General features: G+C 34.6%; 1 protein-coding gene across 3 annotated transcripts in view; it reads left to right on the top strand.

Moving 5' to 3' along the window:
• LOC100167668 overlaps positions 1–4980 on the top strand; it is a 155790-nt gene extending 150810 nt beyond the window's left edge. For all 3 annotated transcript variants that reach the window (XM_029486826.1, XM_029486825.1, XM_029486827.1), the window contains exons 11-13: positions 2533–2766; positions 3341–3562; positions 4758–4980. In XM_029486826.1, coding sequence (XP_029342686.1) covers positions 2533–2766; positions 3341–3562; positions 4758–4855 — 554 coding nt within the window. In that variant the 3' untranslated portion in view covers positions 4856–4980. The remainder of the gene's footprint in view (positions 1–2532; positions 2767–3340; positions 3563–4757) is intronic.
• Positions 4981–12704: the final 7724 nt, after the last annotated feature.

The raw sequence follows: 12704 nt of genomic DNA, 5'->3' as shown, positions 1-12704 counted from the left end.
GGAAGTGACGAAACTGAACTCCGCCGCCGCCGCGGTTGTGGGAAAATGCACGACATGATTGCGAGGCAATCTTATACATTGAGAAACCACTTAAAATATAATATCGTAAAGTAAATAATTTCAATTTTCCTTCCCCCCCCCCACAAGTCCCTTTCGGCGGAAACGTTCACTGCAGTAAAAGTTGTTCGCCCCGAGTCTGAAAATGACGTACGCCCGAAGTTTTCGCAGTAACAGATTCATCCCGCGTGGCCTATAAAACAATTAGCAAAAGGTATAATGGAAAACACATTAAGTAGGTATACGACTTTTGGGGGCTACCAGTCGCCGTCGTCGTCCGTATATAAACTATATATATTTATAATTGTATCGTACGTATTATTTAGTGTGCGCAGCGCAATGTGTTTATGTATATACATATATATCGTTTTCTAATTTAACGTTGACCGCGAAACACGCGCTGCAGCCGGGCCCGTCCGAAATGGAAAGACTACACACAACGCGCTACGATAATAATATATACAATTGTATTTTAATTAAAATCGGAGTTAATTTACACGGAACATGTTTATGTATATTACATGTATATATATATATATATATATTATTATGTCCTCGCGAAATGCAATTTTCTTACTGTTCGGTCGTGTGCCATAGATTTTTGTTTCATATACGACCGGTTTTCGTTTTGTAATACGCTACTACAATAATATACAGTAATCCCGCTCCAATTTTCGATACTGCGTGATTATTTTAACAATGTACCCGGAACAATAGAGTGCACGTGTTACGTAATTCCGCTCAAAACCACAGCAGGGATTCGTATAATATTAAAAATAATATAATAATATCTCGGTGAAAAATATATTGCATCAAAAATAATTTTGGTGTTTCGTCTCATGATGGGCGTGTTAAATGACATAATTAATCATTTTTGTTTTTTCGTTGTTGTTGTTAGTGTATATTATTAAAAAGTTGTATTAAACAAAAGATTCAAACAAATTGACTTCAATTTATTTTTTTTAATAAAACTGCTTGGTATTGTTATTTTTTACGTCTGACAAGTAACTGACGATAGTTTTAAAATATAGTAATTCGTGAAAGCTGCGGCCAATGAATCAAAATATATAAACCTCCACGCGGTTAATACCGACATTTGTTTGTGCTTTATATGAAAAAAAAATAACTACCTATATCAATAATATCATAAATATATTTTTTCGAAAAAAAAAAACGGATGATCCTTTATAAAATGTATAAAATTAATTTATTCACATATTTTCCTTCGGCCGTATATTTAATTATCTAGATAAAACGTTTTATTTTCTCTCATATAAATTCATTATCAGATAAAAAAAAGTCTTCTCTAATATCCGTTTATTATTATTTATGTTTTTAATTGGTTTATAAAATGAAAACTATCGTACAACAACGAAATACGAGTATATATAATTTATAAACTATAGCTAAACAAAAAAAAAATTCTTCGCCTAATATCTCGGTATAAAAAGTCAGCGAAACGGATTTTCGGAACTTCTTTATTGTCATCGGAAGTCGCGATGGCATTGTGTAAAACGAACTTTGAATTTTTCACCGAGAAAACGATGACTGTCGTGCCGCCCCGGACGTATATAATAAGTGTCTGATATGGTAATATACGCGACGTATAAAGAATATTATTATTATACAATGTATGGAGAAATGACGGTTTCTGTCTCTTCCACCTCCTCCTACGCGTACTCGTCGTCGCCGCGATCTTCTAGTCCATTTGTTGTTTTTATAATATTCCGTATACAATCAAGACAGCAGCGATATAAAACCGGCGTTGTAGTATTACGAGCTGACTACGACCAAGACGGTTCCTCCCCAATCGACGGTGACTTATACACATTATATATACATATTATACATCAACATAATATAAATTATTTATAAGAGTTCGGAATGTGTTTAGGGGGGTGGCGAAGCTGGTATATCGTGTATGGCATGTACACATAGTATATCGTCAAAACGGCACAAACAATAAAAACAGTGGTCTCATTAAAACTTTTCAATAATAATATTATTATTATCTATCTCCACTTAGTGTGTCGGCCACAAACAGCCCAATGGATTATATGGTTGGCATGTGCAATAACGCACGCAGTCTGTTCCAAAGTTTCCGCCATTCCGGAACATTACGCTTGGCCGCAAAAGTTTCTCCTCTTCCCCCGTCCTCTTACCAAGTACTCATATATATATATATATATAAACTTATACCGTGGTTATTGTCTACACACACACACACACACACACACACACACATACGCGTGACAGAGTGGCAAGAGAATACCGCCATATACATGTACGAAGCCATATCGTCGCCGCGTTCTATTACCGTACAATCGTCACACACACACACACACACACGCGCGCGCGCGCGCCACAACAGCGCCACTCGACCCCCATCGTAAGACCAGGGCACGTCAGTTATAATAATGACATGATGATACATGATATTATACGATGACCGCTAACACATGATTTTCTTTGCAGCTCCGTCGCCCAAAGGTCGCGAGTGCCCGTTCCTCGGCCGTTACGAGATCAGCGGCGGACTTAACGCAGAAGACGTGGGCAAAGCGCTGGCCGCCAGCCGGCCCGGCAGCGAGAACAACCAAGACAAACCATCGATTCCGTGCAACCCACCTGGCAAACAGTACCTGACCATCGGCTGCAATTCGCCGGACACCATGGAGTTCCAGTCAGAGTGCGGTACCAAGACCGTGGCCGGTAAGAGAACAAACGAACCGCATACTATTATATATAGTGCACCCTTGGCCGTGGTTATGGCGTTCAATCCTTGGTCCCGGGGCGGTCTCACTTTCTCACCTCTCGGGAGGGAATATTACAATGCCTACGTAAAGTTTATACGACGATGTCATAATATTATATTATACATCTAACGATTTCAATAATCCCACATCTATGTTATTTATTAATATTTACGTCGGAATCGCGTGCCGTGGCTTGTTCGGGATTTTTACAAGGAGATAGGGATGTGATTATTCTATAGGTACTAAGTACTAACCTGCACCCCACCACCGAATCCCCCTTGACATATACGTAACCACTCGTACGATGAACACGAGCGTATCTTATACCTTCTCGTATCATACATATAATATAATATACAATAACAATATTAGGTATATACTCTATATATACACAAAACGCACGAATCCTACTGTTGCCGTGTTTCGTGTTGCGTGCGTAAAATATACAAATAGATATATTTGCAGCGTGTAAATTTTTTTTTTTTGAACTTACTATAAACTAATGCACCTCTCGGTTTTTTATTTCGCAGCGTACACGTGCTACGGACACTGGAAAAACGAAAATACCGGCGTCAACTACGTGATATCCACGCCACAGGGACGATCGGCTACCAATTCCAGACGATACTGTTTCATCATGTCACAAGTGAACGGAATGGCTCAGCAAATGTTGCACATCGCCTCGGTGATGGAATCGTGCCATCCGCACCCGCTGGGTCGGCTACACTGGGCGTTTAATATAACGCATCAAGGTATGATATATTATCGTGAACGTCCGAGGTTTTTGTTTTGAGAAAATTCTAATTTCGGGTTTTACCGCGGTACGGATCCAGTGCCATTTCATGGTGATGAGCGGGAGGAGGGGGAGAGGGAAGGGCAATGATTTGAAGGAGTGAGTGATTTTCCCAAGCCCCGCGACATTATTAAAAAACATAATGATCCCTGAGATGAAAAATATACCTGCATAATATATTTTTATTTTTTTTTTGCGGATTTAATATACATTTTAACATTAATTATTTAAATTTCAACTATACCCACAAAGACTTAAATCTAATACGTATAAATCGTAGGTACTGCGTGTGGTAATTATTACTTAGGTAATTATATTTTTGCGATTAGTACAGCGTGTACAATAACAAATTGTTGAAGGAAAATACGTAGACTACGTGTACTTAGAATGTAGATAATTAATATATTATAGAAGTATAGAACTTATCTGTGTGCCGGTTTACAATATCAACATAATAATATATAATATAACAACATAATGACGTCCGCTGTGGACGGTTACATTCAATGACGATAATGATATGACATTGTATAATTATTAATATAATTTGTTAATAATTGTATGATCATCGCCGTCGCGTTGTTATGTGCGCGCGCATTCCGGAGACGAATGTCGTTCGAAACCCCCATAGAAATTTCGATTACATTATATTATTATTATTATTATTATATAGTGGGAACTGGTGGTAGTTGGTGTTAATGGCAAAACTAAAAACGTTCTGGAACGGTAATAACAATAATATTGTTGAAGTGTTGAAGTGGACGTTGTGTGAATGAATTATTTATACCTTTATGCGTCGGAAACGTACGGTAACGTTTGGTCAAGGGTGCGTATGTGTGTGTGGTGGTGGTGGGGTGGGGGGCCCGATTTGTATACGAGAGAAAACAAAAAAAATGAAAAAAAAATCAGTCCGGAGATTTGGAAACAAAACAATCGACGACGTGAAACGGGTGATGTTGACGTTTGCCGGATGCCCGTGATTTAAGTGGACACACGTTGTTGTGTGTGTCCGCGAGCCCGTTTGAATGGTATATATTTCCGGCCGGCCGGAATCAGTTTAATTGATATTCTTTGTGACATTCTGTACGGTTACACAATAGGTACTTAAGTGCAACAATAATGAATTAATTTTTTTTAATTTTCGTCCCCATCAGGTCTGTGCAGTTCCGAATCTAGCAGCGCCATCGTTTCCGGCTTACCAGTCCTAGTCCTATTTGCAGCCCTGCTGGCCGCCATAGTCAATCGCCGGTGATCATCGTCGTCGTCAGCAGTCGCGTCGGCCGGCCGGCCGCTAGACATTTAGAGGAGGCTCGAGCCAATCTTAAGAAAAAACCAAGACCACGTCGCTAAAAAAAAAAAAAAAATATTAATTATCGGGCGGTCCCCCCGTGTATACATATTATTATTATTATTATTATTATTATTATATAGGTGTTAGGGATCGCTTTTGTTTATTTAATTGTTTACAATTTTTTTTTTTCAAACCGACTTTATTGTGATCATATTTTTAAACTATTATTATTAATATTATATTATTTTGATGTTACCCCCAAAGCCAATCTTCTATTTCCCCCCACTTTCTTTGTGTTTCTTTTTTATTTCTTTATCAATTTCTCTCTATATCTATTATGTTATGTTATTATTATTATTATTATTATTATTATTATTATTATTATTATTATTGTACTTGTAAATTTGTTTTTTAATTGATGGTGCAGAGTCGTTTGCGTTAGTTTCGATGTTTATATTACCGTAAGCGAATCCGCATACGTTTGCTAGGAATGATTATAATATATACCACGGTGGTTATATATTAATACTTATTTTTTATTTTTCAATAATTGTAAATATCGAAAATTGTAAATTTTTTTATTATTATTATTATTATTATTATTATCGAATTGTAATACGAGATTAAATCCGTGTCCGTGTTATTCGACTCACATATACCACACACGCCTGCTTACCAAATTATCTTTTTTATTATACTATATTAAGATTTTAATTTTAGCGCTGAATGTGTACAAAATTGATTCTATGTATTCGTGCAGGTCCTATATGTTTGTTTTTTTTTTTTTAGACATAATTCTTACCTTTTTAACGAAATATTATTGTATACGTATATACATATAATACGAGAAGAAGATGCTTTATACATATATATATATATATATATATATATATCTATATTGTACATGCTCCATGTGATAAAATGTGGTAGGGACATATCATAATATTGTCCTGATTCACTTTTCTTCGTCACCCGCAGCTGAAAGTTTTTATTTTTATTCTACCGAGCGAGTCGCACGCTGCGAGCTTTGATCGTCTGGAACGATATTGGACCGATACAGTGATTAACTTATATTATCGTTTGTTTACATTTTATTATTATTATTTTTTGTATTTGGGAACATTCGACTCGCTCCGTAAGATAATTATTTTTGAATGTTCGTTATTGCCTATATTTAAAGAAAAAAATGTTATATATAAATAATAATAAAAAAAAAAATAATAATAAAAGTACACGACTATCTTAATGTGTATAGCTTTATTTTTTATTAAATAAATTATTGTTCATTTTAATAATTTTAAATATTATAATGTTAGTAAATATATTATTATTATTATTTTTTTTTTCGTTCGGTAATTTAAATTGATGTATAAAAAAAACTATAAAGGGCCAAATAAAAATGGTGTCATATTATACTGAAAATTATTATTGAATAGTCCCCAACTGTTATAATATATTCCTCGACGTCCTATTCCATAACCTATACCCAAACCTTACGCCAATCGTTATGATATTATGATAACGGCAAATTTGACGTTCTCTGCGCAGATATTACGCAAGAGTGCAAGACCGGTCAAAGGCATATAATAATAATATTGTTCAGTATAAGTGTAAGTACCTACACCAAAATACCGCCTGTACGTCATATTATTATAGTCTGTCACATATTGGTACGACCTAACTACCCTATAACCGTTCGCCGATTTACCGCAGGTGCCAATGCAATTTTGTCCACAAAAATAAGCTCTACGGGATTAATGATCATGTCATGTAGAATGAACCGAATTTGGTAATTTTTATTTAACTAACAGAGTGATATTTTTGCAGCCCGATTTGAATTTCGTTTTTCAATACTTTAATCTCAAACTTTATTACATGTCTACAAAAATAATACAGTTTTAAGCTTCTTTATACAAACTATGCCTTTATTTTAAATAAAATAAAAAATCGGAATTCCATGCGGCTTGTAGAAAGTCTTTTTCTTTCAGATAAAAAAAAAACAGTTATCAAAATCCGACAAACCTACAAGGCCTGAGAATTATTTCTGTGAAGTAATTTTTTTCGATATAATACACCTATCAACCCCTATCCCTTTAAATAGATATCGTGCAGTAGATTAGTTGAAAATTATTATATAATTAAGGTGACAACTAAAATTTTAAATATCGTTTTTAAATTGTACATAGAATTGCGGAAAATTTGAAAAACCTGGCCACTTAAGAACCTATTATGCTTACTGATTGCGTTTTTTATTTTACTCCGCATATATAGTTCACCGGCAGACAGTATAATAATATACTAAACGTCTATATCGTTTCATTCCCACCGTGTATAGATATACATATAATGATATACATATACTATATGTTTAGGTATAGTGATGTCGTCCCGGGGGATGGCCTTGGTTGGTCCGAATTTTCCGACCCGGCTGCGGACCATAATGTTATGCCACTGGCGTTTTTCGAATCCCCTGCGGGCAGCGCCGCGCGCGACTGTGAAAAAATAAAAACCGATGACCGTGTTTTCGGGATTTACACGAATTTTTAAATTAAAAGTTTTTTTTGTCCCCGACAACCGTATTATATTGTAGTCGTGTCCGCACTGCACTGCGGAAAAGTACACGACAATTCAATTTAATCGCGACCGATTCAATATTATATTATTTACTATATCATATGTACCTCCACACTAAATACGTATGCGGTGTGTTTTTGTTTTACAAACCGCGCATCGATGTACATATCGCGAGCAGGGCATTTTTGGGTAACATCAATCATCTAATATAATGTGTACAATATTATGACCTGGCTTGTAACTGGTAATTATAATACCGGAAAAAACACTTTACCATATCGAAACCATAATAATATCAATACCAATTCGAAACCGAAATCGGAACAAATCAATACCGGTTTTCAAAACCTAAATTTTTCAAATCTAATTTAGAAAATGTTCAGTAGGTGTCGGGTGCATCACCTCAATGGGTACGTGATCGATGTGTAATGTATACATACTTGGTGTACTCGGCTAGAACTCAAATGTATATAAGTATTGTAAATAAAAGTAAAACTAGAGTTAAGCTAAAAATTCTATTCTAGAGATTAGTTCAGTTTTATTTAAGTAGGCACCTATAACTATTAATAATATAACTTTAGAGTTTTTGATATAAATTTTTATACTAGAATTTAATACCGGTAGTATGGCACTATCAATACCGTTACAAATATAAATCGGCTTTCGAAAAATATCAATACCGAATGCGAAAACTGAATTAATTAATACCGGCAATCGAACAAAATCTTATCGGTTTCAAGGACCGCTGGATATGACGATGACTCTACAATATTATGGTATACCGTTATTAATATTATATAGTAGGTATACAGCTTTTGTCCGACGAGACCGATAGGTACTGTATGGCACGAATACAGCTGGCTATACATGGTAATATTATATTATGTGGTCGTACACGGTTGTCAACAGAATACGCGTTATGAATACACCGAATCGAAATACAGTATAATAACAATATGGTAGAACAATTTATAATTATTACTACAAAACTCGATCAACATTTGATCAGCGGACAGCGGTGTAGATATTTCGTGGGAATTACCGTACACGGCTGCAGCTTCATCAGTCACCACCGATCCAATATAACATCATACTATTATATTACATAATCGATTGGTTTTACTGTAAATTTTCCTAGTATATTTGTAAAATATTGACATATTGTAGTCTACGAACGGTAGGTAATCGAATGCCGAAAAAAAAGTAATTACAATATTCCACCACGGATAAAACTGGCCGTTTTTTTTTTTTTATAACCAATTCTAACGTTGGTATAATGATATGCGAAATATAATTATGTTAAATACACGTGAAACAACAGCAAAGTCTGTCATGAATTAAATTTGTTTGGTTTTCCTTCGTTTAGTAACGATCTAATGATAACTAGAGGATCTGGCGTCTGTATCACCACATCGTTAATTACAAAATTGAATCTCCCGAAAAAAAATCTTTCCCTATCTGGCCACTTGTTGTAAACATAATATACTATTAAAACATGTCACGCGTGTACCCAGGGCACCGCAAATAACAAGGAAGGGTGCGGTTGGTCCTGGGGTACAGGCCACAGCGGCCCGTTGGAATACATTTGTAATTTTTGAAATATTGACAAGTATACTTATTCTCCATTAAATAATATTTTATGACAAAATATAATATTAAGTAGAAGGTCATTTTAATATTTTAAATTGTGGGTTAACAGGGTTTTTTTAGATTTTAATTTTGAAGCAAGTTATGAGTTTTTATAAACAATTTACAATTTTAAAATACTCATAACTTGCTTTCAAATTGAAATATAAAAAAAACCCTATGAGGTACTTCACTAGATAATGTTCATACTTCTAAATTATGGTTCAGTTTATGGGTCGCTGAAAATTTGTCCACCATTCGATGATGTCCCCACAGTTCAGATAGTAGAAAATATTGGGAGGTGTTCGTTTGGAGGAAGTTTCACTGTATCTCAATATAGGTATATTCTTGACCTATATGCCAATGGAACTTACCGATGTCACTTGTTTCGGGACTTCTCCAAATATATAATATTATAAATAGTACGCCTGTCGCTTTTCTGGCCGCCACTGCGCTCGTGATGTATTATAATACCGAGATAAAACGAAAAAACAAAAATCCCGCACAAAGAGTCGTCAGAGGATAAATAATTTAAGTGCGCGCACCGAAACAAAAAAAAAAGTAAAACGACCCTGGATTAATATTTCAAACATTTCAAACATTATCTTACGGAACCAGTCGCAGTCGGAGATTCGCACGTCACCAAACTCCGCGCGTCCGTGCGGATCGGCCATGATAATAATAAATGGGGTTAGAATTAAAATATTAATATTCTCGCACACGTCGCGCAATTTTTTTGTATTCGAAAAAATAAAAACATATTATAATAATATAAACGAATTAAATCACGTAGTATATCCCACGACGCATGATGTGTCACACTTGTCGCCATTAGACACTCCGAATCGTATACACCAGCTATACCTATCAGCGCTACTGTTACAAAAGGACCCCGAAATTTGTATTGTACTTGTATTATATGTTTACCTACCTAACCCAAGCGCAAACGACCATCATATTATATAGGTACGCGATGAGGCGGCAGCAGAGCGCGGGTCTTTGTGGTGATCCGTCGCAATATATCATATTATTATTTCGCAGTGAATATTGGTCTTTAATCTTCGACGTAGGTATTTGATTCCATTATTTTATTCGATTAATTGTGTCAATACGCACTTAAATGTTTTTTATACCGCGTCACAATATTATATCAATATTAGTCGTTGACGTATTATAATAAAACGCGAATATTTAATCAATCGAAAACGCACTTTTATATTTTTTTTCTCGACTACTCGCAATAATAATGTACCGCAATGTGTCCACGAAAACTGGGTATAGGTACTCATAACTCAGTTACCTACATTACCCCATAGATATTTTAAAAATTTGGAATTCTGTCTGCCGGAGATTCATGATCCAATAGTCTAGTTTCGTGTCTCAAAAACACAATTCAAAAACATGTATATGGGGTACTGAGTAAAACGGGTAACTTAACTATACAGTGTACCCTGTTTTTGCAGACACACTGTATATCATAGTTCATAATAACTTACAAAAGGTTGTGCTATCATTGGATGGCTTTACCCTCTCATTTTTATTCGTGTTTTTATTCTAGTTGCACATATTCTTATTGTATATTTCTAATAAAAAAAAATATCATGGTAATATAATAATATTGTAATCGTTAAAATTAATGGTGGGCAGCGGTGACGACGCAACACGACCTTTTAATAATCGCTTTCAGTCTTAATAATTACGAAGCTCAACGGTGAAGGATGTAAAGGTACTTTAGCTGTTTAGAAAACATATATATCATACACATAGGTAATCTTGTAGAACGAAACTTTTTTCTACCAACAATTAGTGTACATGCGTTACCCCACCCACCCCACCCACCAAATGTATTACCATTTATATATAGCCTTCGTAACATTTTCAAAATAATTTAGCTCTTAGCGTGCAATTGAATTGTGGGCTTACTGCATCAGCAAGGCAAGTCCACTTTTATCAAAAATTAGTTTTTCATTGAATATATTATATTCAAACAATTTTTATGATTTTGGTACGAGATTTGTATTTTTGGATAAACAAACTTGATGATTTAATAGAAGGTTTCTCATGAGTTTGTTTCGGCGCATTTAAAAAATATCGAAAATGCATAAGTAGTCAAGATTTTTGTTTATACCTAAGCGTTTAATGTTCAAATTCGTAATTTATGTATTTAGTATAGATGTATAATAGTATGTACAGTAGAAACTCGATTAACCGTCACTCGATTTACCGTCAGTTTCTGTTATCCGTCATCGGTCACCGACAAAAAAAAGTTATCAAAATGCATTGATTGGTTCGAGGTACAAGATGAGGCAAATGTAACGCAGGTCTTACTTCTTCGTAAAATACGAAACATGGCCGCTCAAAAAGCTCGTGACTCAAAAAAACAAGAAGATACGGATTATTTTGTTTAATATTTTTTAAAATAGTATTCTTTATGTTATTACATATTGTATATTATTGGTATTTATTATTTATTATTATTTTATTATTATGTATTAAATTTATTATTTTTGTCTGAAAATTACGTTGTAAGATACATACATATATACTTTTATTGAAAATTGTTTTGTATTATTGTATTTCTGTTAGCGTCTACATTCGATTAACCGTCATTGTCTCGGTCCCGACATTGACGGTTAATCGAGTTTCTACTGTATTTGGGGGTTGTGAGTCTATTTTTACAGGGTGATTATAAAAGTACAACCCCCCCTCCCCCAATTTCATAATCCTGACTACGCCACTGTATGTAGGGATTCTGTATTTTCAATGTAAACACTCAATTACACTTACACTCATTAGTGATGAGCAAAACAAGACCAAGACCAAGACTTTCAAAATCTTGGTCTTGGTCTTGGTCTTGCAGACTCAGTCTTGGTCTTGGTCTTGGGTATACACCTTAATATTGGTCTTGGTCTTGGTCTTGCAGACTCGGTCTTGGTCTTGGTCTTGGTCTTGCGCAAGACTCTTGCAAGACTCTTGCTATTTTCACAAAATATATAAAAAAAAAACTAAATACCTGTTATAGCTGTGTGTAGGTTTTTTGCCATGATATCTAAGATGAAACTTAAGTCCAATATATTACATAGTATATTCATAAATCAAACATTAACATAAAACAAGTCAAACAATTTAATTTTTATTATACTCGTTTAAAACTTTGCATTTTCGAGGAGCCGATTTCGAGTAATATATAATGATACCTACCGTAGTCCGTAATGACTTTCAGCAATTATTAGTATATTCGATTCAAAGTAGGGGTGTATTATGGACATACATCATTCTATTTTGACAACTTTCGACGTCTTTATCGATTTTGGGAAAATAAAATAATTTTCCAGTAATTGTTAATTAGTATGAAAACTACCCATGTTATTTTGTAATATTAATCCTCATTATATTTTTAATCTTTTTTTCAATAATCACCTTTTCCTCGAATACTGATAAAATGTCATTACAATACAAATAAATTCTTATAACCTATTTTTGTTATAAATTATTAGTTAATGGAATCTAGAATGTGTTTTCGGGGAAAAAAAAAATTTGCAAGACTGCAAGAGTCTTGTAGTGATGATCTTGTTTTGGTCTTGGTCTTGCAGCTTCGGTATTGGTTTGG

This window comes from Acyrthosiphon pisum, chromosome A1 (genome assembly GCF_005508785.2).
Source record: "Acyrthosiphon pisum isolate AL4f chromosome A1, pea_aphid_22Mar2018_4r6ur, whole genome shotgun sequence".
NCBI classification, from domain to species: Eukaryota; Metazoa; Arthropoda; class Insecta; order Hemiptera; family Aphididae; genus Acyrthosiphon; species Acyrthosiphon pisum.
The sequence above is the reverse complement of the archived record's forward strand: the minus strand, read 5'-3'. Positions and strand labels throughout refer to the sequence as shown.